The 27,569-nt window shown below is 36.8% G+C and overlaps 1 protein-coding gene across 1 annotated transcript in view; it reads left to right on the forward strand.

Moving 5' to 3' along the window:
• GPC3 (glypican 3) overlaps window positions 1-27,569 on the forward strand; it is a 402,542-nt gene that overhangs the window by 203,332 nt on the left and 171,641 nt on the right. Inside the window, exon 3 of the mRNA XM_059680561.1 lies at window positions 22,350-23,044. Within this exon, the coding sequence (XP_059536544.1) occupies window positions 22,350-23,044 (695 nt within the window). The remainder of the gene's footprint in view (window positions 1-22,349; window positions 23,045-27,569) is intronic.

Raw genomic sequence — 27,569 nt, forward strand, 5'->3', positions numbered from 1 at the left:
GACTACTCCAATGTATAACTTCTGCCAAACAATCTGGAGTTCATCTTTGCAAAGAAGTCAGCTAGTAAAGATAGTGATGCAAGTTATTTTCTCAGTTCGTCAAAAAATGCTTTTTGATGTCCTGTCAGCCTGGCCTTAAAGTTATTTTATGGAGTCCCCAATTGCCTCATTTTGAGTCGTGACACCTGGCTTAAGTCTGGAGTCTGTGATCCTGGCAGTATAGCCAGCCAGCTGTGACAGTTGCCATCTGGCCTGGCCTTTCACTCATCCTGCATCAGGATTGACTAATGTGGCAGGAAATCATTCCCATTACATGTTTGTGGATGAGACAGACCAGTGGATTTACTTTTGAAATGAAGGAAATGAGGCTGAGAGAGATTTCCTTCTAGCCTATATTGCCAGAACTCTTCATCAGTGAGGTGGTTGGGAAAGAAAATAGAGCTACCTTTTGTAGATGTAGAGGATTGATTAAAAGAGAAAAATAATTTTAAAATACAGAATTAAAAAGAAACCAAATGTAAGGCAGTAATTGGGGGAGGAAATACAACATCTTTTGTACACAGAAAATCCTTTCTCAATAATTTTAATAAGTCGATGAGAGCATTTTAATTTTACCAAGTTTAAGATGTGAGAAAAATAAAGTAAATATTTCAAATAAGCCATTATGGGGAAAAATCCCTGATTAGTTGCTATTCACTATTACTATACTATAATGATACTAAAATAGAACTCCTTTGGAGCTTCCTTTATGGAAGTTTTATTGAGGTACTCAAGTTCATTGCTTCCTTTCCCTTCGGGATAACAACAGCTCAGGTAGACTGCAAGTGTTTGATCAAGGTGGTAATGTTGCCCATTGATCTCCTTTTAGATCACTAGCAATAGAAATACCTTCGTTCTCAGGCTAAGAGCCACATTTCTGAATGGTAGCTGCCACTAAAGCTAGTTTCAGTGTCAAAAAAGGCAAGTTGGTAAAAAAAAAAAAAAAAAAAAGCAAGTTGGTAAATAATTATATGTTCCCATATTGATTGCTTTCAGGTTGAAGCTGACCACCTGGAACTTACAATTAGCTCAGGTTCAGGCTTCCCAGGCCACCAGATACTACCTGTCTTTCAGACAGGGTAATCTTGGACACCAAATGTTTTTCTTAAATGTTATAAGACAGAAGGCATTTAAAATGAGTTATTGCTTAAGCCTCTAGAAAAACAGGGTCTGTTATTAAAACAAAGTACAAACGCAACTATTATACATTTTAAAAGTCTCCATGTGGGGGGACAAGTAATAAAGGGGCCTCTGAAATATCATGGCAGAGCAATTTCAAAGTTTAAGATATTAAAACCACTTCTTAAGGTTAAGGCAAAATGAACTTTACTATTGAATAGTCAGGAAGCTACAAGCAGCTTTTCTAGTTTTTTTAAGTAGCTTTTTCTTTTTCTTGTCTTTTCCACTTTTAAAACTAAGAAAAATTTAGTGACTCTCTATAGCTTACAAGATCACATCTAAACTCTCTAGCATGGCTTCTAGGTCCCTTCCCAGCTTGGCCCCAGCTTGAATCCAGCATCCTCCTCCATATGGTCCACATCACCATCTCATTTCATCTATCCATATGGCATTTATAGAAAGGCGCCACGTAGACATTGCTAGGTGTGTTGTGATCTAACACTATATTATTTCAGTTTAGTGGGAGCTTTCTTAGTTCACCATGATCCTACACGGGCCCTATTAAAAATTATGAAGTGCTGAGTGCCTGGGCTAGGATGGTAGCAATGCCTTAGAGGGGAAAGGGGCCTAGGATGTGATAGGAGAGGGAGGAGTTCAACCAGTAAAGGAATTTGAAGTAACACCAGTGAATAAAAAAAAATGATGGCTATGATCCACTCCCTATTTTGTTTTTTAATGATTTTCCAAACTCCTATGAATTAACCTATAATCATTCAAGATGAAATTGGCCAAACAAACTGTTACATATCAACACAACAGAACATGATGTAGCAACATGGAAATGTATATATGAAATAATGTTATTAATAATAGTTAACATTGATTGAGTACTTATTATATGCCAGGAACTGTTCTAAGCATTTCATATATATTTTATTATGTAATCTTCACACAACTTTATAAGGATAAGTATTATTATTTTCCTAATTTTATAGGTAGAAAATCCAAGATACAAAAGATTAAGTGACTGGCCCAAGGTTACACATCTAGCATGGAGCAGAGCCAAGATTTGAAAGGATGTATTATGGCTCCAGAGTTCATGCTCTTAAATACTATACTAAAGCTTTCTGTGCACATGAAAAAGAACATTAAAAAGTATGTAAACATAACTACACATATAGATACACTATTAAGACAATTTTCAATGATGCAAATAACTGGATTTAACATTAGATTCATTCTTTGGTAAATAAGCTTAAATTCATAAGAAAAAGCAAGTAGTAATTAGAGTGTCCTGCAGGTAAAGGGAAAGCAATTAGGAAGGAGGATATCAACAGTGTTAAATGTCAACTAAGTCAGTAATTAATTTAATAACTTTAAGAAAGTCACTTAGCCTCCTTTGTAATTGTTTCCTCATCAGTAAAATTTGTTACTACCTTACAGCTATCTTTTGAAGATTAATGAGATACTATTAATAGAGTCCTTGTGGTTTCCTTTGAGGAGAAAGTCATTTTCAAAATACAAAGCACAATTGCAGACCATTTCCTAGGGGGTAAAACCAAAGGCAGAACATGTGTGAATTTTCCAAGTGTTGTGCAGTAATCTAAGGTGTTTTATGTCCTTCAGTTCTTGTTGAGTTGTGTAACCTGAAATGTCTTGATTTTTGGAGGGAGAAAAAAAACAAGAAGGTTGTTAATTTGGTGTTATGGAGACAAATCAATTGATAGGTTGACTAATTTTTTCCTTTTTTTCATCATTCACAGTGGCACATTCACAGTGTGAACTATTCATAATGTCTAGTCAACTCCCTTTGATCTCTCATTAATTTATTTAATCAATACAAACATACATTGAGAGCCTCCCGTATATCCATAACCTATCTAGGTGCTGGAGTTAAGATGAATGAGACCCATAGTCCCTGCCTTCAGAGCACTCGTGCTGAGAAGATGGATTTGTAAATATATGCTGTCATTACACATCAGTGTGTGCAATTTAGTACTGGAGGTACAATATACAATGGGAGTGCAAAGGAGAGAGACCAAAATGAATACACTGTTGATTCTTTTTCATGAAATTGGGAGTCTGTGTAATTGTTCCCTCTTTCTAGGTGCACAAAATACTAATGGGTTGAGAAGTAGAGAAGACAACTAAAATTTCTTAATACGGACTTCTAGGATTTAAGACCCTATGGTTTTGTAGGCAACTGCTATACAAGTGCTTCCCAACCCTCATTAAATTCGGATTAGCTAAAGTTATATCCAAATGCTTTTGATATCCTCTCTGATCACTGATATAAGCCCAGTGCCTTTGTCATATCTTTGTTACAACTCTTCAGAGTTCAACTTGAGTTGAGATTTGAAATGAAAGTAAGAAGTAGATGGAGGGGTGGAAACCAATAGAAAAGTGTAGAAAAAGGAGTTGAGACCAGGAGAAGAAGATCTCAGTTCATGGGGTGGCAGATGGTCCATGCATTAGTAAAGAAAGAATGTGGCTGTCTACTTTCTGCAATGATTTTTGAGAACACTCATTACTGTAAGAGGATGAGAGCAAGTGTATGCACTATGATTGGAACATAAGTGTCTCTTAGGTCATAAGATATGAGAGATATACCCGGCCCAGTATTCTTCTGACCTTTGGTCTATCACTACAAGGACTGAGAAAAAATATTCTAACTGGAAAAGGATAATATAGTCAGACAGTGTGAACAGAGATACAGGAAGGTGGAGGTAGATCTGAGGTAGCCTGGGACATCCAGCTCAAATGACCCCTATAATGAACAATAGTAAAGGGTTCTTGGCATCAGTAGCTTAATTTAAGGAGAGGCTCTTTGTTTAATAGTTTTCCACAAATAGTGGTGATCTGTATAGGTACATTTTGCTACTCTAGTTGAAATCCCAGAAGAATATGGGGAATCATATAGTTAATTATCTTAAATGCTAGCAGTAGGACACTCTGTGGATCTATGTGCAGTGTAGGGGTGGGCCAAATGGTACCTGAAGAAAGTTCTGTGAAGGGCTGAGGAATAAAAAGCAATTTATGTCATCCTGGGACAGCCAGGATGGGGAGCCAGTCATTTGGTTGATACCCTATACTCTGTGTTGTGAGATTTTTTGAGGCAGTGTTTTGATCAGAAGTAGCAATAATTTAGTTTATAATATCTCCTCAGTTTTTTGATATATATATATATATATATATATATATATATATATATATATAATCAGAAAGATATATTTAGAGTAGATAAACTATAAAAATAACTATAATTATAACCCTCAATGTTTAATGTATCACAAACTCAAAAAGGCTTATTTGTTTTGATAGAAAAGATGTCTTTGACCATTGTTTACTCTGCTCGCTTATTTATATTTGCTATGCACACCACATTTTTTCCCCTTCTGGGTGGCTTCCTATTTTCCATTACTTTTGTGGTCTTATCATTTCTGCAGATAACCTTTAAAAATAGCTCTGGGCCTGCATCTTTCTTTAAATCTATAATAAACCAATGCCCCATTTATTTTTGTTTTGTAATAAATATATACTAAATGCCATATTTATCAGATATCATGACTTATGATTTTCAGAAATGTGCCTTCTTATTAGCTCACTTTTGTTGTTTCAGGGTATCTCTTTTTCAAAGTGATGTCTCATCTTTGTCAAATTCACCATGTAGTTAATTATTTATGTTCAAACCCTTAAATTCCTTGTCAATATACAAATCTTTAAGCTTTGTTGGAGAAAAATCATGTAGTCATTGGCCCCTGCACAATACCAATTTTTACAGTCTTTTATGCTGAGATGGGGTTTTCTGACAATTAAGAGAGTTATGCAGGCTAGACAAAGTGTACAATCTTGGAACTCTAATATTAATAAGATGGTCAGGCTTACTTACCCATTTGTTTATACCACTCTCACCATATGTAGTCATGTGTAGTTGGTGCATGGAAGCAACTTGGAAGGGCCACCCCAAGAACATAAAAGTATTGAAAATAAAATTGCCCTAATTGCTCTCTAAGAGTTAAGCTAGGAAATCAATAAGTGATGAATGAAAACAGAGCTATGCAAATTCACTTTGAAAGACTGAATTACAAAATAATAATATAGTCACATATTACTTGTATAACTTTGTAAAGCATAAATATAGAAAACAGATCGGAAGCAAATTGTGAAAGTTAATTATTGTTGATAATAGTTAGTGGGAATATGGGTGATTATTGTTTTATTTCTTTGCACTTTATTATTATTTTTTAATTTCAAAGAAGAGAGAGAGCAAGACTGAGACAGAAACAGCCAGATTTAATAGCTCCTAGGGAATAAAGACCAGACAATAAACTGACTGACAGTGTTAACACAGTTGAAGAAAGAATATGTCAATCAAGGAGTGGGTTTTGGGGACTATGGGTCATGAAAGTAGATAAAAAGAAGAAAGTTACAGAGAAAGATAGTAGCACTGATCATCCCACTCTGCCCAGGAGAGAGACTGCCTTGTTTGAATCTGGACTGGGCACAGAAGCAATGTAGTAATGTGGTTATGAGTAAGGGCCCATAATCAGACTGATTGATATCTCATGCCTACCACTCCCCAGCTTTATGACCTTGGACAAGTAACTATACCTTTCAAAGCACCAGTTTCTCTCTGTAACATGGGAATTTTAACAATGGCACTTACCACTTAGGGCTTTTGTGAAAAGAAGATCATTTATATATTTATCACAGTGCCTGGTACATGGTAATTCCTCAATGTGTTAGCTATTGTTGTAATATGTTACTGTAATATCCTATTTATAGAGATATATTTTAACATGATGCCATTATTAAACATTCAAATATTATAACTTGAGTATACATTGATTCATGTTTATTAAGCAAGTTATGAATAATGTGGCTTCCCATGTTATTTACCCATGGGGAGATTACGTGAGGATCTGTCATTTTGTGAATTATATTTATTACTATAAATTGGTATACTGGCAGTCAGCTTTGATTCATTAGTCTTTGGAGTGTTTGTTAGTATGGGTTCAGTCAATCTGGGACATTGTCAAAATTGAGTTTTGAGTATCCAAATCCTGTGTATTTTTTATTTTATTTTAAGCATTGCTTGGTTGATGTGAGTCCACCCCTGGGAGAAATTTATACTCAATTCCAGACATAATGGGGTTTCCTGGAAGCCAGTCTTTTTGTATCCTCCAGCCAATTAACTCCCTCTGTCTCTATCACACGTTCTGCAAATAAAATTAAAATCTCATACTCTCTTTTTTGTACTTGAAATTTTAGTAATAGTGAATACACCATTTGAAACAACCTTCCCCTCTCCTTTCCAAGGAGAATTTCTAGTCTCCTATATTGAGCATTAGAGAGGGGTGTTAAAAAGCTCAGGCTTTAGAACCAGATGGATCTCGCTTGGAATTCCAGCCCTGCACAGCTTACTAGCTATGTGGCTTTGGGCAAGTTACTGCTGCTCTCTAAGCCTCAGTTTTCTCATCTACAAAATGGGAATAATAATAATAATAATACCTACTTCATAAGGTGGTTGTGAGGATTAAATGAATGAATAAATGTAAGGGGCTTAGACTAGTTCCTGGTCCAAATGAATGTACTATACAGATATCAGTTGTAGTGCCTGTTGTCATTATTGTTGTTATTTTTATTTAGTCATTATAGCTCCGAGCTGACAATGATACTCAACCTGGATTGTCAATCAATATCAGCACTAGCTCCAGGGATGCCACCCGGCCAGGATGCCATGGCAATTTTATTTTAAAAAAAAATACAAACTTTTATTTTAGTTGTTGTTTTTTTATAGGACACAGCATTTATGGAGGGATGGAATATGATGACAACATCAACCAGAATGAGCTGGTGAAAGAGACACAACTCCAACTAAGTGGGGACAAATCATGGTGAATCTCTTCACTAGGTTGCTTGTCATAAACAGATCTTTTCTTGGTGTTGGTATGTGCTGGCAGGATTTACGAGCATCTTTCTTTATGATCAATACTGACATACATCTGCTCAGATAAATTAACATTCTCATCTGACATCTCATTTTGTGGAAACCAGTGTGTGAGCTGACCCCATAACCCTTCAGCTAAAAAAATATACTGTATACCATTGTACTTTAACAAGCATTGAAAATGGCAGATAAACTTTTCCCTTTTTTTCTCTTTTTATGGCCACATTCGCTGACCTCCACTTGGCATTTGTTTGAGAGGCACATGGAAAGAAGACTGAAATTTTAATAGAGAAGGAGGGAAGGGACACAGGAAAAGAAGCATGTTATAATTTGTGAGCATATGATAACTTGCAGTAAAAACAGGTCTAAACAGCTCTGAAAAGCTTAAAGAATTAGCATAGGAATTGGGCAGGCTAATTATGAGTCTATTACAGGAGTGATTTGAACATCATTTACATACATTAATATTCCACTGAAACACTGGTGGTATGCTGGAACCACACAGCACCAATACTTCCTTTCCCCCTCCCTGCCCAAAGAATTAAGAGCTTAAGGAAAAAGAGAAAACTTCATTTCCCTAGTTTGGTTTGTCATTCTGGGCAAGAGGCATTAGTCTTAGTGACTTCCACAGACAGATTTTGGAAAATGACAAATTTTGAATTTTAATTTTTCTTTTTGTGGCATATATCTCAAACTGGAACAATAACATTTTGAGGGTTTCCCTCATCTTTTTTTAAACAGATATAATTTTTAGTATTGTCAACTCCACTGTTTTAGATCCCATGAGCTGAAATTTATAGCAAGGTTGAGGCCAGTGAGGTCAGCAGAGGACATATTGCAACTGTACTGTGTCTTCCTTTTCACTGGAATTGGGGCTGCCTCCAGGCCCACACAGAGGGCCCCCAGGCATGTTTAAGGAAAGTGCTAAGCAATAAGATCAGAAGGCCCCTTTAAGGAAAGCAACTATAACTTACACTTTAGAGATTTTTCTTTAAAATTCCCAATCTCAGAATCAGAGTTTTCCAAGCACATTGCCAAATTACAGCAATGGACCATTCTTAAAATGCCCATTTAAAATAAGCACTCTTGAATGTAGCACTGTGGCAAAGGTCCTTTGGGCAGAAAGCCATTTTAGACATCAGATCATTGTAAGCATTATTTTAATGGTGTCTTCTTTGAACCCAGAAAATATCAGTATACCAGAAGCAGACATAAATGGAACTGGCCTGGCCAACAGCTGAATTTTATTTTCCACAGATGTTCCCTCCACAGGGATTGATCCTTGGGAGTTTATACTGTCCCTTGTCCTGATAGAACATCAGTTGATTCACCCACTTCCCCTATTCCCTCCCAAAATTAAATATTAAGTTGAATTTGTGGGGGTGAGGGATGGAGAAGTTAAAAGAAAGGAAATCCATTTTGACCTATTTTGGTTGCAACTACTAGAAAATAAAAGAAAAAGCATCCTGCTATGAGGAAAATCCTGTGCTCAGTTTTCCCCCCTTATATGCAATAGCAATGGGGAGATTAGTGGCAGACTGCCAGAGGTTTGCCAAAGAGGAATTCTAAAATTGTGGGCTTGACTCTTCTACAAATAAAGACTTGTAGTTTGGTTGACGTTGGGGACAAATGGCAGCAAAAGGTATCCATATCTGTGATGCTGCCAAGTAACCAATATATCAGAAAGTGGCTTGCTTCCTGCTTCTAGCTCAGAACCTGAGGCTCTTTCATAGATTTTAGTATTGCATGTGATAGTTGCCATAGGTACTCAAACTATATAAAATGGAAAGGCGAATCAAGTATTTGTATTTGTAGGAGTGGTTGCTTGTCTTTCTGACCACACCATCTCTTCATCCAACTTGCAATTCTAGGATTATTTCAATTCCTGGCTGATCAATTTTATAACTTCCTTTTAAATCCATTTTCATATTTTGTTAAAATAATCAACTGTGAAAGATTGTTCAGAGGCTCAAATTTCATTAGGTCCTTAGTCATTAATGTTGTTTTACAGTACAATCCAGACTGTCCTTATGGCCAGCAGTGTCACTCCTTTGTGAATGGAGGGTGGTATGCTCTTGCATGCATGGCATTAAGCACTTACTACAAGGAACTGTTGCATGCCCCTTATATAGTTATGTCTTTAAAAATGTTTTCCCTTTTATAAACAAATCCAATAATTTTTAATAAAAGAGATGTTTCTCTAACTCATTTCTTTGAATTTGCACTAAGATTATAGGCTCTTCAGATATCCGCTGAAGCCCACAATAATTGCTATAGGTCAGAATTCAAGTAGCAGCCAAGCCCAAGGATTTCGCTGGTTTAGCGCAAATAGATACCAATTAATAATTAAATTTGGGCCTAGAAACATTAGTTGACCTGCCTCATAGATCATACTGGTATTATATTATTTTTTTCTACTGCATCTCACCGTTCTAGATGTCAGTAAAATTGGTTCTTCATCTAAAAATTAAGGTGGAGAGAAGGAGGTGATGTGGGGTAAGAAGGAGGAGAGAAATCATAGGCAGTACTCAGGTATGTACACACTATATTGTTGGATACATGACAATAATTTTCTTCTTAAACAAAAGCAATGTCAAAAAGAGATTGTCAAATACCTTCTGGAAGAAGGAAAAAAAGTTTGATTCATGAGAAGGTACATGGAGTCACATTTTATTTACTCTCAAGTTCTTCCAGAAGGAAGAATTCTTTAGGTGCTTGATGTTCAATACATTGTGAACCACTTCCCCTTCTGCATGTAAACATTACAGACTTCTTGCGAAGCAATCAGAATTAATCAGACTATTCAACAGTCAAGTCATAATTACAAATCATAGTTGTTTCTTCAGTATCTTGATGGCACTTGAGAGAAAACTGAGAGAAACAGAGACTGTCATGCCCAGGTTCATCAGAAATGTCTACAGTGTCACATTATGATTTTTTCTACCAGCTGACTTGCTTTGCTGGGTTCTAACTCGATCCTAGAGATTCACCCATCTTCCCACCCAATTCTCTCACGTAGACTAATACCAGACACATATACATATAACACACATACACAACTCAGTTCCAATGTGGTAGCAAAAGTTATTTTATAAAGTTGATAGTATGTTAAAGCAGTTTGCTAAAGGTAAAATGTTCCCTACTTCTGACAAGTTCAAGAAAAAAACACGTGGTTGACCTTTGTTGGTTTTCCACCCCTTCCCATTTGCCATTGAATTTGGTGGAGTCAACATGGTGATACCTTCCTGCCAAGTCTTTGCCTCCTGCCTATTGAGGGCACGTGAGCAGCTATCTCTCCTGAGTTCATAAAGCTGGTCTTCATGAGTCTCCCGGCCTTCACCTCCACTGTGTTTCATGTACTGGAGTACCCTGTAGGAGACCAAGTCCCAAGAAACTGTCAAGATCCTGGACCTTGAGTCCTGTCTCTGCCAGTAGCCCTTGAAGGAACTGTTGCTCAAGGGAGGGCCTGGCCTTTTTTAAAAAGCTAGCTTTTAAATTAAATACCATAGTTTTATGATTATAGCTGAGAGCTCTGAGATTTCATACCCATATCAACAATCCCTAGGAAATGCACAGTATTGACCTTTTTAAACTTATTTTCTTATAATTTTCTTTTCATCATAGCTGTAAAGCACTACAGGCAATATATTTCCGGGGAATTATTGTTCTTGGTAACTAGTTGGAATCATTCAGACTTTTTCCTTGTTCTTCATATCTTACTCAAGTTATGGAGTTATTTTCCTTAAACATCCAATAAACCCAGTGTAGTCAAATAACTGAAATATTAAGGTGTTTTTTTTATAGAGTTGAAACAAAGAAGAAAAAAAGACAAGCCACCCATAGCTTGAGGCATTAGTGCATAGTATTTTAATCGCTAAACTCTGGGGTAAGACTGCTTGAATTTAAATATTGGGTCTCTTATTTACTGGCTATATAAGCTTTGGCAAGTCACTTAACCTCTCTGTGCTGTTCAGTTTTCTTATCTGTAAAAAAACAGCAGTATACCCACCTCATAGGATGGTTCTGACAATACCTGAATTAGTTCACATTGAAACACTGTCTGGCAGTCAGTTCTTATACCTAAAGCTCATATTTAATTGCTATGTAATATTTTGCTAGGAAGAAGATGGGTATAATGGAAAACACCTTACACAGATAGTCAGGAGTCCTGTGTTTTGTTCCTGCCACCAACTATCACATAGCCATATGACTTGGAGACAATCTTGGTTTCAGTAACCTTTTCTGTGAAATTGAGAAAATACTATTTGCCTTAACTATTGTTCCTATACATACGTGCACCCCCACTTGCGCACATACATTCATTTTCAATTATAGAGGAGAATTAAATGAGAATACAAATTTTAAAATTCTGAAGCAACATGAAACACTCAGATGTAGTGATTCTGCTGCTATGCATACTTAGGCAATAGCAGACTCTCAGAACAAAATGTACTTTCATATCGATAAGATATTTTTTTGCTTTTCAAAGGAAATAGACCACCCAGGATTTTATCACAGCCGGCTATGCAAGCCTCTAAGTCATAAAGACCATATTGTTTGCATGTTTTTTTTTCACAGTCTGGCAGATAGTGTGCATTTAGTAAATATTAAATGGAAAAATAGTTTGATAGAAGAGGAGCAATCAATCTAATTGGACAGCTAAGATGCCTCAACAATTGTCTTTAAATCATTTTCTAGCAAGTGGTTAATTTTGTTGACTTCACATAATGTCAAGGGTCTATGATACTATAGGTCCCAAACAAGTTGAAATTTGATTTGGACACATGTCTTAGGAGACCATGTTATGGCACAGCCGGAAAAGCAATAGCCTAAACTTTTAGGTTTGATATCTCTTATCCTAGGTCTACCTTATCCTATATAATAAAAGCCTAATATGCTAAGTGTCAGAATGTTTGACCAGTCACTATGACATGCACTGACCACCAGGGGGCAGATGCTCCAACGGGTAGGTTAGCTTGCTGCTGGCGTCTGGCAGATTAGGATTGGGTGAGAAGGGCCAGACACACCCTGGAGCCCTGCTGTGGTTCTTTCCTGGTCCCAATTGTGCACCAGTGGGGTCCCTCGGCCTAGCCTGTGCCCTCTCTCAATCCGGGACCCCTCAGGGGAAGTCAGAGAGCTGGTTTCAGCTCAATCCCGCAGGCCAGGCCAAGGTTTCTAGTCTTTTATAAGCGAGTAGACAGTAATCTCATGGCTTTCCATGTGTGAAAAGAAAAAAGAAAATTGTTACAAAGAATGTGCAGTGGGTACTTGTTGAATATATGAATGAATAAGGCCATGCATGGGAGTGTGTGTTGTATAAATTCTAAGCCATCTCAGATCTGGTACTTCTCGTTAGTGGGAGGAAGAAGGAGGGAATGCATTTGCAGTAACCATGAGGAAGAGGAGTATGTTGCTTTTGTAATCACTAAAGCTTTGGCTGTGAAGCACTTGCAGAAATACAAAGTGCTATGAAATATTTTAGTAACAGGTTACAGTCGCACTTCTCTCCAACAACAAGGGTTGCATAAACTACTGATAATCGACCTTTCTAGGATACTCATTTAGTGTCTAATTCAGTGGTTCTCAACCTGTGGGTCTCGACCCCCACAGGGGTCGCCTAAGACTATCAGAAAACACATATATAATTACATATTGTTTTTGTGATTAATCACTATGCTTTAATTATGTTCAATTTGTAACAATGAAAATATATCCTGCATATCAGATGTTTACCTTACAATTCATAACAGTAGCAAAATTACAGTTATGAAGTAGCAACGAAAATAATTTTATGGTTTGGGGCCACCACAACATGAGGAACTATATTAAAGGGTTGCGGCATTAGGAAGGTTGAGAACTACTGGTCTAAGTGGTTAAAGAAAGAGAGAAGAGCAGGCAAGAGCAAGACTGTTTCAAATGAACACATTAATTGTCCTTACAACAACATGAAAGATCCCCTAGTTTTTTTATTAGAGAAAGGAACTGCCAAAATGTTTGGATTAAAACCTTTAAATGAAGTTATTTCCTCTTTATAGAGCATAATCTTTCATTCAGTATATCTTCAAAAGCCTATTTTTATTTTCCTAAGCTATGGTCAGTAAAAGGTGATTAAGAGAAGAAACTCCTTAGCATTGATTCATGGAATTAAGGTTATACACTATAAAAAAGAAATTTCACAAGTTGATAAGAAAATAACCAGATCTAGAATGTCTTAGTGATTTTTGGGTCTAGCTGGCATAAGCCATTCTTCTTGTGACTGGAATAATCCATGTCCCCTCCCCATAAACTCTTTGGAGAAGGACCTTATTTTTTTTTAAACTTTTTAGAAAAGATTTCAATTAAGTGGAATGGTTTGATGAGTTATATGGACTTTTAAACTATGTCATTGTGGATTCTAGGAGGAATGATAGACCTTTACTTCCTTAGATATTATCAGGCTTTCTTTTGTAAAGAATGAACTGTAAGATCTGAAAATGTGACCTTAGTGCCTCTTTTGGTAGATGTCATTTCTTAGCCATAGGAATCTTGAATAAGTATGACTATTTTCCAATCAACCAAGAATTAGTTTGTTCAAGTGAAAGCCTAGGAAACAGAGAAGAATGAAATAAGACTAATGGTTATATCTTACAACAGAACTAACTCATCAAGATCATAGGGCAAGGTGTGTTTCAGCATGAAAAATGCTGGCCCGCAAGAGTCCTTTATAATAATTTATAAGAGATGTTCTTGGTGTGTCCACAGTAAAATGAGTTCCTAAACACAATTGGCTTCTATAAGACAAATTTTTCTTAAAATAAAGTTTTATTAATTTTAGAAATAAGTCTTTGTCTAGGGTTCCCAGCATTCTTCCGTTTAGCCACTGTCCTGATTTCACAAGGGTGGCTTATTCCTGAACCTAATGTGAAAACAGACATTTTGTGAGCCATGATTAAGCTGGATTTATTAGTGCCTACCTAACTTTAAAGTTGTTACACACATTTGGCCAAAATTTTAAAGATATGATAAATGGATCAGAAGATAAAAGATTTTCGAAGGATCGTGTATGTAGATTCAACCTCAGGCCCTGATAACTGCTTTGGAAAACAATGTTAGGTTGCTAATGAGTCACTGACAAGGGTCTGGCCATTTATGAATACAAATATTTTAGTTGCTGCTCAAACTCATAAGAATACTATTGAACCAATGATTTGTCTTAAAATGGTAGAGTTCCTCTTTCTCTCCACTTAATTTATATACCTTCCTATTCATTTTTATCCTACCTTGACCCCCCCCAAAATGTAAAGTACTCTACAAAAGTGCACATAATAAAAGCAAGATATAATGCAACAAAATACATAGGAACAATAAGGGAAAGGGGAAAATACAGGTAGGAAAGCATGATGTAAAGTTATGACACATAATACATGACATGAAGTTTGCTATGCTTGATAGAGGAAGACCATAAATTTGGTCTGTGCTTTTTAGCAACAAATGTAAAATCGGAAACTGTGGTACATCTATACAATGGAATACTACGCTGCTGTAAAAAAGAAGGAATTCTTACCATTTGCAACAGCATGGATGGAACTGGAGAGCATTATGTTAAGTGAAATAAGCCAGTCAATGAAAGAAAAATACCATATTATCTCACTCATTTATGGATAATAAAGACCATTATAAACTGATGAACAAAAATAGATACAGAGGCAGAGCAGCATCGAACAGACTGTCAAATTACAACAGGAAGGCTGGGGAGGATTGTGGGGGTTAAGAGATCAACTGAAGGACTTGTATGCATGCATATAAGCATAACCAATGGACACAAGACACTGGGGAGTAGGGGAGGCCGGGGGAAGGTCAAGGGGGAAAAAAGGAGGCATATGTAATACACTTTGTAATACTTTAAGCAATAAAAAAAATGTAAAAACGGAAAAATGATTGGATACATGAATCACAGTGTTTAGAAGGTTAAAAAAACCTAGTTTTTCAGAAAAATGAATGGAAGGTAAATAAGAACTAATTGGGCTATTGGGGCAAAGGGTTGGTCAACTTGTTACGGGGTTGCAAATTTTGCAGTAGTTATGGATACTCATTTTTTATATCTGAGAATCCTTTGAATGAATGGTTTTTTAAAATATGTTTTTATTGATTAGAGAGAGATAGGAAGGGCAAGGGAGAGAGAGAAACATTTGATTGGTGCCTCCCACATGCACCCCATCAGGGATTGAACCCGCAATCTGGGTATGTGCCCTGACCTGACTGGGAATCACACTGGCAACCTTTTGGTGCATGGAATGATGCTCAACCAACTAAGCCACACCAGCCAGGGCAAGTGAATCATTTTTAATTGTCTTTTCTGGTCTGTAATACCCTTAGGGGAAATATCTATCACTCTATTGTTCTAGCTATCAGTCTGTCTGTCTACCTATCAATGAAATGATATATGCAATAGCCTTGAAAAATATTGATTTCACAATTAAAAAAATTAATTGATGTAACTTGGTATTTAGAAGCCTAGTATGTGAAACTTAAAAAGTAAGACTACATACATTTATAGTCTGGTCATGGGTCTGCACAAATAAATGGCTTATATTTAATAGCAACTTATTTCTAAGCTTGCTCAATTTTAGTTAAATTCATGTGGAACATAAAATGCCAGAAAAATGGAACAGAAGTTGGAGCAACACTTTTAGTCTCTTCTGTATGAACTATTCTAGAAAATGGGGGGTGGGGTGCTTTTTCTACAACATAATCTTATCTTTTTTTAATCCTTACCCAAGGATCTATTTTCCGAAAATAAAAAGGATTGGGGAGGGAGGGAGAGGGAGAGAGCAAGAGAAACATTGATGTGATAGAGACACACCGACTGGTTGCCTCCTACGAGTGCACTGACCAGGCTGAGGATAGAACCCAGAACCCAGAACCTGCCCTTGACCAGGAATCAAACCCGAGACCCTTTGGTGTACAGGCCGATCCTCTAGCCACTGAGAAACACTGGCCAGGGCTAATCTTGCCATTTTTATGTGGCTGATTTTAAAAAAATCATTGAGTATTCAAAAATAACATTGAAATATGTTACCTATTTGGGTGTTTTGGTCCATTAACTTTTTCTGGTGGTTTTTCCAATTAAAATTACATTGATGCCATATGGCATCTATTGTGTGTTAAAACTCCCTAACTCATGAAAGAAATGTCAAAGCAAATTGGGAGAAAAAAAGAGGGAGTGAGTTAACACTATGGTTCTAGTCACTGCTCCATCAAGACAATCATATACTTTGTAACTTTCCCCTTTATATTTCCAGTAGCCCAACTGTCACCATGCAAAGTTATCACAACATTGTTGACTATATACCCTGTGCTTTACTTACATACCCATGATTATTTTGTAACTATCAATTTTCACTTCTGATTCTTTCACCTCTTTCACCAAGTCTCCCTCCTCCTGGCTTCTCTGGTTTTAACAACTATTTTTTATTTCATGTTTTCTCCTCTCTTGGCATATCAATTATATTTCTTTTTGAAAAAATTGTAGTGTTTTTCTTAAATTTTGTAATATATATTTTTAACCATCTGAAGTCTACTTTCAACTCACTATATTGTATTGCCTCACTGATAGTGTGGGTACCTTATTAACAAAAGATTTCATTTTACCTTTATTAATTCTTTCTCTGATTTTCTTTCTTTCTTTCTTTCTTTCTTTCTTTCTTTCTTTCTTTCTTTCTTTCTTTCTTTCTTTCTTCTTTCTTTTTTTCTTTCTTTCTTTCTTTCCCTGACTTATAATTTCCCTGCAAAGCTGCTTTTAACATTTTTTGCAAATGGAAATTTTCATTATTTTTTGTCTGATCAATTCTTTATTTCTTCTTCCCTTTACAATGATAATTTTTCTGGAATCAGAAATCTAGGTTGGTGATTTCTTTCAGCACTAAATATTTCACTTCTCTCCTTGCTTGCATAGTTTCTGACTAGATGTTAAATGTAATTCTTATCCCTGTTCCTTGATAGGTAAAATAGTTTCCTCCTCCATGGCTTCTTAGAATATGTTTTCTTTATCTTTCTGTAGTTTAATATAATATGCCTAGGAGTAAGTATTTTGGTAGTCAATCTACTTGTTATTCTCTGAGCTTCCTGGACCTGTGGTTCATGTCTATTATGGATTTTGTGAACTTTTTGGACATTACCTCAAATATTTCTTCTACTACAATCTCTCTTCTCTTTATGGAATTGCAATTACATACATTTTATACCTTTTGAATTTGTCTCGCAATTCTTGGATATTCTTTTCTGTTTTTTAGTTACTCTTATTTTTCTCTCTCCATTTTGGTTTGGGAAGTTTTCCTTGGCAATGTTTTAACCTCACTGATTCTTTCTAGTATGCTGATGAGCCCATGAAAGGCATATTTCATTTTTGTTTATGTTTTTTTATTTTTATCATTTACTTTTGGTATTTTTTACAGTTTCCATCGCTATACAAGAATTGGCAAAAGTAGATTTACAGTGGTATGTGAAACAATTTATTCTAATATTTATTATTATATTATTAATACAATACAACTGTAAACCTAATTTTGTCCACCCCTGTATTTATATTATCTTTTTGTTTTTGTATGTTCGCTTATTCCATTAGAATCCTTAACATATTTGTAATATTTATTTCACCTGTCTAAAGTCTGTGCTATATTTTAGTATGATTCTGATCATTGATTTGTCTCTTCAAACTTTTTTTTGCCTTTTAGCATAGCCTGTAATTGTTGAAAGAAAGACAATATATATTATTGAGCAATAGGAACCGAAGTAATTAGACTTTCAGTATGAAGTTTTATGGGAATGATGACTTCCAAGCTCTTTATATGTTGGAGCTGAGACTAGAAGTTCCCAACAACCAGTTTTCAATGATGAAGTATGTTGTGGAATTAGCAAGGGCCTTGATGTTAGACTGATCTACGTTCAAATTCAGGTCCTAGCATTTAACTAGAGGTGTTACCTTGTGTGAGTCACTTAACTTGTCTGTGTCTCAGCTTCTTCCCCAGTCAAATAAAAATAATACCAAATACATATGGTTTTGTTAAAGTTAAATGAGAGGACACATGTGAACAAATTTATTACAGATCCTGATGTGTACATTGTAGGTACTTCATATTTTCAGTTTTCTTTTCCTATAAAGGTCCCTATGCTGGAAAACAAGGACTATTTTTGAGCCCAACCCATGGTGTTGCATTCATCCTAGGAATTAAAAAAAAAGTTCTTCTTATAAAGTATTTGCCATTCTTACAATGCTGAAAAACTACGTTGAAAAAAGTAACCTACTTATATAAAGACTATCTTATTCTTAAGGGCTTATGGAAACCCCCTGGTTCATTTATTCCTATTTACCAACCACAAGTACACTATCCTTTTAAAAAATATCCAGTCTTCTACCAAAAAAGACCCATGAAAACACATTTCTTTCTGTCTAGGTTGAATACAGAAACATCAGCACCAAATACTAAGGATGGTCATTTTGCTACAGTGATAGGCTCTATGTTCTGGGCAGGGGGAAGAAGTTATTGAACCATTTAGAGGGAGTAAATAGCCTGATTGCACACTTCACATATCAAACTCCATCTGGAGAATTGTGTCCGTTTTTGAGTACCATAATTTATGGAGGATGTTAACAATACTAAAGTGTGTCCAAACAGTGGTGACCAGGATGGTAATGAGGACATTTGCAAATCTAGAAACGTTGCTATATTTGGATATATATTAATTCAGTTTATTAGATCTATTTTCTGTATCATTGATATTGTAAAACAAAAGTTAGAATATTTTCTGTTTAGTAGCTAAGTTTTCATAGTATCTCTGATTTTACATTGTTCCAAATTTTCCTGGACATAGCTCTTGACCACTTCCCAGGAAAAAGATAGAGGAAAACCTCCCCTACCCTAAGGGTATAAATATTATCTGACAAAAAAAATCAATGAGCTGAACTTCCTTGCAGTAATTCTAGCCCTTGGCTTCATTCCATTAAATCTCAAGTTGCCAACCTCAAACTGAGCATCCTTTTTCATCTAGTGTTGGCTCCTATAAGTCCCCAAGGAGTCTTTGCTTGAGTGGTTATGGTTTGGTCTGTTGCCCAGTGATATAGAAGTAAGGGGGATGGGCAACACCTAGAGATGTGCTAAATGGATTCTTAGCTGTGAAAGTTGGAGCAGGGAGCACATGTGAGCTTAACGTTAGATATGAAACCCTAGCTCCTTTCCCCACGGCAGTATGTGCTGTTGTTAATTCTTTCTGCAGAAGAGTTCATGATCTTTTGTAATTTTTTTTCTATTGATCCAACAGTGTTAGTAACAGAAACTTTAAAAAAAGTTATGGCAGTATAGTCTATGGAATTTCACTGTCATATGTTTTGCACATTAGAGAACCAATGCCCTGTGCTAGAGATGAAATTTGCCTTGTAGTGAATTCATTTTAGGGTAACTTAGATGTTTGAGATCTACATATCTCCTACCTCAGGCTTTCCCAAGGCAAAGGTGTAAGTATGACTCTGCTTTGTTGGTCTTTGGGCTGCAATTTATCCTAATATGTTTTCATTCACAGAGAAGAAGCCAGTGAATCTATTTTTGTTCATAGATCCAGAGACAGAGAAGCATTGAACAGACCGTCAAACCTCAGAGGGAAGGCAGGGGAGGGTGAGAGGAGGGGTTAGAGATCAACCAAAGGACTTGTATGCATGCATATAACCAATGGACATGAACACTAGGGGGGTGAGGAGACATATGTAATATCTTAATCAATAAAGAATAAAAAAAAGAAGCCAATGGAAAAATAATGAGGTTAAAAAAGAACTTAACTTTCTATAAAGGTTTTTGAAATTATGTATGTTGGCTTTATGGCCGAGGGCAGCTAGAGTGTAACCATTACTGAGAGAAAACAGTCTGAGTTGACTACTTCTACTTTGCAGTTGTGTGACTCTGAGACAAGGCTTAAACTCTGCTGAATTTCAACCTCATCCTCTATAAAACAGGGATTGCAATACCAAATCATAAAGTTGTTGCAAAAAGTAGATATTATAATAGAAATGCTTTGTAAATGCTAAATCATATAGCTTGTGAGCATTTTAATACAAGGATGGTGTATTATTTATCTCAATCTACCTAGCATTTATATATGCCTAATACCTTGCACAAAGCCTGATATATAAAATAAATGATTGCTAGTTAAATTTTAAATGAATGAGTATGCCCTGTCCAGGTAGCTCAGTTGGTTAGCAGTGGTTCTCAACCTTCCTAATGCCACAACCCTTTAATACAGTTCCTCATGTTGTGGTGACCCCCAATTTCATTGTTACAAATTGAACATAATTACAGCATAGTGATTAATCACAAAAACAATATGTAATTATATATGTGTTTTCCGATGGTCTTAGGCGACCCCTGTGAAAGGGTCATTTGACCCCCAAAGGGGTCTCAACCCACAGGTTGAGAACCGCTGGGTTAGAGCATCATCCTGATATGCCAATGTTGTGGGTTTGATCCCTGATCAGGCACCTTTAAGAATCAACCAATGCTTTCTCCCCATCCTTTCTCTCTCTCTCTCTCTCTCTCTCTCTCTCTCTCTCTCTCTCTCTCTCTCTCTCTCCCCCTTTCTCTCTCTCTCTCAAAATCAATAGATAAAAATTATTTTAAAAAATTAATGAGTAGTTTTAAATCTCCATGTTTCTGATGATTTTAAATAATTCATTGATGGATCCTTTGTTTGAGGCTAGATGATCTCCTGGCCTCATTAAATCTTTAGATTCAATGTTGGAGAGTAAAGTAGCATATGGGGTTAAGAAGAGATTGTTACAAGATAGATAAACTTTCCAGGAATTGTTTGAAGTTCTAAACAAAGCAAAACAAACATATGAAGATACAGCAATTGATAAAAATGAAGATTAACTTTCTCAACTGGGCTTGGAAGCCTAGTGAAATTGCATTGGCATCTGCTCAAGATTGCAGGGCAAGCCATAAGCTCAAGGGAATAATTTAGCAAGCACATTCTACCTTGTGAGTGATCTGGGGCAGATGGTGGTGGCACAACCTAGACATCACTTCTGCCATAGCTGACTGAGATGCTGGACTAACTGATCCCAAGGAGCTGTTGGAGTATATAATCTCTCTAGTAGTCTGAACGTGGTAATAATTTGATTTTTCAAGCCTCATGAATTGGCATCATTTGGAGTACATCTGTCAGGGACCTTTGCACTTTGGAAGGAAATGAAAGAAAGTACTAAGTTAATTTTAAATGTCTTAGGAAACTTGGTTATTTTGTTTGTTTTTAAACTGTCTTATTTCTTGAAAAACCTATTATTTTAGTTATTTTCTCTTCCCTCTTACAAATGTAGAACTCTGATTATTTGGAATAATTTATGTCTGGAGTGTTTCAGTTTGAAGAAAATAAGATGGCAACATGACTACTTTCTCTTTTAAACCAATGACACTAATTGGGTCTTATGCCAAGGGGCAGGGGAAGCAGATGTAATCCTGAATTCATAGCTTTTGAAGAATAGATAAAGCTTCTACTGGAAGCCAAATTTACCAAAGAAGCTTAGCAATTATAATTCCAGATGTTCACCTTGCAAATACCAGAGGTGTTGTTTTCAATTTCAAATATATGGATAAGTGCATGGATTGCTTTGTTTCCATCCAGATACCCATTTAAGGAATATGTTCCATTTCCAGATATGGCAATCTATCAGAAAGCTCTCTTTAAAGTTATCTAGAGGAAAATCTACCAAAAATGGTTAAACTTGTGATAGTTTTTATTCTTGGCTAAGAATTTGCCTCTCCTCCAGGACTGAACAGGCCTAAATTATTACATGAGTTTATATAATATATGATTTCTTGTCAAATATTTATCTCTGTCCAAAAATGAAATGACTTGAAATACAAGAAATTTTTAACTGAATAAATCAATGAGAGAAAGAAAAATAAATTCTCATTTAGCCTATTTTTAATCAGAATGTTCATGAGAGGCAAAATGTTAACTGAATCCTACCTTTTGTCATTTGAAATATAATTAGTGTGTTTAAGAATTTATGTACACATCAGGGTTTAGACTTTATATTCAGAAAGGAAAATTGATTTATAAGAGTAGGCAACTGCAGGAGTTGAAGCAATATGAGTCAATTATTTAAGGCAAATGGGACCTTACTCACCACAGCAATAGAGAAATTTCTAATTCAATTATACCCTGTATTTTCATGCTTTAATTTGTTGGCATTTCTCTATTTCTTATTTTACAGAGGCCTTTGAAATTGTTGTTCGCCATGCCAAGAACTACACCAATGCCATGTTCAAAAACAACTATGCGAGCCTGACCCCACAAGCTTTTGAGTTTGTAGGTGAATTTTTTACCGATGTGTCTCTCTACATCCTGGGTTCTGACATCAACGTGGATGACATGGTCAATGAACTATTTGATAGCCTGTTTCCAGTTATCTATACCCAGCTGATGAATCCAGGCCTGCCTGAGTCAGCCTTAGACATCAATGAGTGCCTCCGTAGTGCAAGGCGTGACCTGAAAGTATTTGGGAATTTCCCCAAGCTTATTATGACCCAGGTTTCCAAGTCACTGCAAGTTACTAGGATCTTCCTCCAGGCCCTGAATCTAGGAATCGAAGTGATCAACACAACTGATCACCTGAAGTTTAGTAAGGACTGTGGCCGAATGCTCACCAGAATGTGGTACTGCTCTTACTGCCAGGGACTGATGATGGTTAAGCCTTGTGGTGGCTATTGCAACGTGGTCATGCAAGGCTGTATGGCAGGTGTGGTGGAGATTGACAAGTACTGGAGAGAATACATTCTGTCTCTTGAAGAATTGGTGAATGGCATGTACAGAATTTACGACATGGAGAATGTGCTGCTTGGACTCTTTTCAACGATCCATGATTCCATCCAATATGTCCAGAAGAACGGAGGGAAGCTGACCACCACCGTGAGTACCAGTCTACAGTTTTCAGAGAAACTGGGTCCTATTGGGAGGGGGAAGCCTGGCTAGTAGCAGGTGCTGTTAAAGATAAGTGAGAACAAGATCAGAGGGTTGGAAGAGATGAGAGTCTGAATGACCTCACATAGTTAGGCAGCACATTGAGACCACAGGTTATGGAGTCACAATGCCTGGCTTTGAATTTTGCTGTGGGAACTTGGGTGAATCATTTTATCTTTATGAGCCTCATATTTCTGATTTATTAACTAGGGATAAAATATCTTTTTCACAAGGAATAATATATTAAAGCACTTAGCATGTGCCTGGTACATGGTAAATCTTCCGTAAATATTAGCTATTAATACCATTGTTGTTAGTTATCATAATCTTCATGACAGCCCTTTGAGGTAGGAGCTATTATCTTCATTTTATAAATTAAAAAACTAAAGCTCAATAAAACTGTAACTTGCCCAAGGGTACCCAGCTATAGTTAGTGGAAAATCCATAATTCAGAAATTGATTAGATCGCCATTTAATTAGGTTATCACCGATTTCTTTTATTCTGATTTCACTCTCATGTTCTTAATCATATATATCACATTACCATTTTAAGTAATGACTTTAAACTCGGGAGACCTATCTAGAACCCACTAATTAAACCTACATAAGAACGTAAGCAAGGCCAAACATGTTTTCAAAGTTGTTGTTTTACAGTCTTGATTATATGACAGCCTGATGGGGTTTGTGATGGGATAGTTCTGTAAGTGAAGCAGCAATTTACTTTGTTTCAGTTCCACATTGTTAGTTACATTATACCTGCTAAGCTAGAGTGCATACATTCAGAACCACGGGAGGCACCCACTTTACAATGTAGAGCAGAATATACAGGCAGGAGCTACTAGCCAGATCCCACTAAGGTGGTGGTGAATGATTCCTGAATGCTACCAGCATTGTGGAAGGTGGTGACAGAATCATCTAATACCCTACTATTGTTGACTTCCTACTACATTTCAGTTGCTCTGACGGCCAGTTTGCATGTTATTTCACAGTAACCCATGAGATAGGCCTTACTGGTGTCCCCATTTTACACAAGAGAATATGAAGGTTAGAGTGGTTAAATACCTAGCCCAAGATCTCAAAGTTAGTTAAGTAAAGGTGGGGGAAACTGGGATTCAAACATAGGCTTGGTTGACTTATACTCTTAGTTTCTATGCGGTGCAACTGCTATGTACTCTGAGACATTGTTTACCCAGAATATGTAGGGCAGATTGGGCCATTTAACCTTGTCTTTAAGTTTTGAAAATGATAGGGATAATTGGTTTCTTTGGTGAATTAAAGTAGTAGGGAGGACAGAAATGATGCTACTTATGGAGCTATTCCAATTGTCCCATTTACAATGTTAGCCATTTAAAACACATTTGCTAAGAAAATATTTTATAGTAAAATGAACAGAAATGTCCTATCTAACTATAGTGTTCTTTGATGACTAATTATTCCCTTGACTGCTTTATAATTCAAGACCAGATTCTGAGGCCTTATGCAAAAGTAAATTTCACAGAACTAGAAAAATGAAAAGTTAGCTCATTCACATGTTCATTAACCTTATATTGATTGAGTGCTCACTATGTGTCAGACACAAAGCAAGGATGCCAGGGGTGTGGAAATGTCTTCAATAAGAGGAAAAATAATGAGACAACATTAAAGACAGGGTATAGGCATGTTTTAAGTTTGCATCTGATATTGGTCACTTGATAGCTGATAAGGAATTAAATGCATGGTTTTGATCAGGCTCCAGGCATAAAGATTTATTTAATTAACTTTTATTAAGCATCTTTTTTGCTCATCGCATTTTGTCCGGTGCTGGATATTCAAAGTTATTTAAGGCATAGTTCTTTTTTTTAAAAAAAAAAATATATATATTTTATTGATTTTTTACAGAAAGGAAGGGAGAGAGATAGAGAGTTAGAAACATCGATGGGAGAGAAACATCGATCAGCCGCCTCCTGCACATCTCCTACTGGGGATGTGCCCGCAACCCAGGTACATGCCCTTGACCGGAATCGAACCTGGGACCTTTCAGTCCGCAGGCCGACGCTCTATCCACTGAGCCAAACCGGTTTCGGCAAGACATAATTCTTAAGTCTTGAAAAGGTCAGTCTAGTTGACTGACAGACATGCAACTGAATAAATCTTACCATAATCAACATGTCACTATAATGAGAATGTTGGAAGCATCATTAGAGATTTTCTAGTTCAATTCCACTGATTTACAAATGAAGAAATAAAGTCCAGGGAGACTTGCCCAAAATTATATGATTAATGGAAGAGCCAGAAGTAGAATCCAAGGTCTTCTGCTGTTACAATCTAACTAGTGTTCTTTCCACTGTACGTCTGTCTCCCATTAGACTGTCCCAGGCTTTCATTCTAAAAAGCTCCATTAGGATTTTACAAAAACATTGTGAACTTAAATTGGATAGCTATTCTAGGTTGCCAAACCTGCTATATTTTAGGTGTGCAGGTGTGTGTGTGTGCAAATGCATAGGGGGAGTACATTTCATGTCATTATCATTTAGGAAGAAAGTTCTTGGTTGTGAAGAGGTGCTTGGTGATGCAGTCCCTTTCTGTTTTGGCCATTAAAGGTCTGATTGCCCCCAGCTTCCAGCTGGTTATGAGAGCGTGAAGTCTGCCTTCCCCCAGGGATGCCTGAACTAGACCAGAAAACATATGTAAACTCTGCCTTGTTAATGTTTTATGATCACCAACTTAAGTAATATATACCAAATGGTGGGAGTGGGGAAATCATTGACCAGGTGTGATCTAGCCCATATTCTCTATGGGTCAGAGAAGGGCTGAACCATTTATAGAGGAGGAGGGTAAGTGATTGCTGAATAGACTGCAGAACTCTATTCATGTTAACAAATCCACAGAATGCCCCAAAGCAAAAATTGATTTAAAACTAAAGCATTAATGAGATTATTTTCTATAACACTGTGACTTTTCTATTGTGTTAATAAGTAAAACCTTGCCAGTCAGTCCTACTTGAGATTAAGTTGTAGTGAGAGACATCTTTGATAATATGTTCTTCCTGAGCTCTGTTGGGACAACCTTTTAGCTAGCTATAAGCTATGCCATGAGGTTTGCCATATAGAGATTTTACCCAGTTGTTTTGGTGGCTACCATGTACCGATTAATAAGGGCATTTCGCTCTTCTAAGTGAATGTGGAACTGTTCAATTTTTATAAGTATGACCTATTAGTGCTTTCATTTTCCATAAGATAGTTTTAAATTCTACCAAGTGAATGCATGCAAGTAAATGTAGGGATGTTGTAAAACATCCAGGTTGCAAACTTGGCTCACCATCACAGTCACCTGGGGAACTTGTTAAACAAATTCCTGGAGTCCACCCTGAGGATTTTGATACCATAAGTCTGTGGAGAGGCCAGAGAATTTGTTATTTAAAAAGTGCCCCAGCTGTTTCTGATACTCCCTTGGGCACAACCCCTGTCTCCTTATTTGGAATTGAATGGCAATTAATGACAAAGTTAGGACCTCAGATTCCTCATCTATAAAATGGGGTTGCTTTATGGGATTAATTAAAATGATGGATAGGTTCAAAGTATGTGGCAAAGTTTGTGGCACATGGCAGGTACTCACTAAGCCCCAGTCCAGTACTCTTTCTATTACATTTTTCTAAGTGCCAAATGGACAATGAGTTTTGCATAAACTTATTTTTAAGTTCCTGAATACTTAATGTTATTTTAATCCTCAGAAGTGAATAAAAATTGTGTATGAAAAGGTGAGAGAGAGAGAGAGAGAGAGAGAGAGAGAGAGAGAGAGAGAGAGGATAGGGAGAATAAGAAGGGGAAAAAAGAGAGAAAATTTGTACTGCAAACTCCAAGTTAGTATTAATGATGGGACTGGACTGTAAATAGTTCTATCTTGACTCTTTAACTACATTTGTGAGCTAGGTTAAATATCTTGGCCCATAGTAAGTATCCAGTATATCTTTAATAGTATATGGGTGATCAAAACCAAGATGGAGGAATAGGTAAACACCTGTACTTGCTGCCTCCCACAACCACATCAAAATTACAACTAAAATACAGAACAACTATCATCCAGAACCACGGGAAACTGGCTGAGTGGAAGTACTACAACTAGACAGGTAAAGAAGAAAGCGTATTGAGACTGGTAGGAGGTGCAGAGGCAGGGAATGGGCTGGCACCCAGGTGTGCCACTTTTTTAATCCAGAGGGAGATATAAGCTACTACTTGCTCTGAGCTCCAGTGCCGGGCGAGACTGGGGGACCTAGACACATATCAGGAGAAACTGGACTGTCTGGCATCAGGGCAGGAAGGCAGGGGCAGCTTTCTTCCAGAGGGAGGTGCTCACAACAGTCATTGTTCCTGTGCTAGAACCTCCCAAGTGCAGGGCTGATTGGTAGCCATTGCTGTTTGCTCCACCCTGGAGATTCCCTGAGACCCCACCCTACCCAATTTACAACCCCACCCAAGCTGTGCTGCTGGGAGCCGGT

Source organism: Myotis daubentonii, chromosome X, assembly GCF_963259705.1.
Source record: "Myotis daubentonii chromosome X, mMyoDau2.1, whole genome shotgun sequence".
Lineage (NCBI taxonomy): Eukaryota > Metazoa > Chordata > Mammalia > Chiroptera > Vespertilionidae > Myotis > Myotis daubentonii.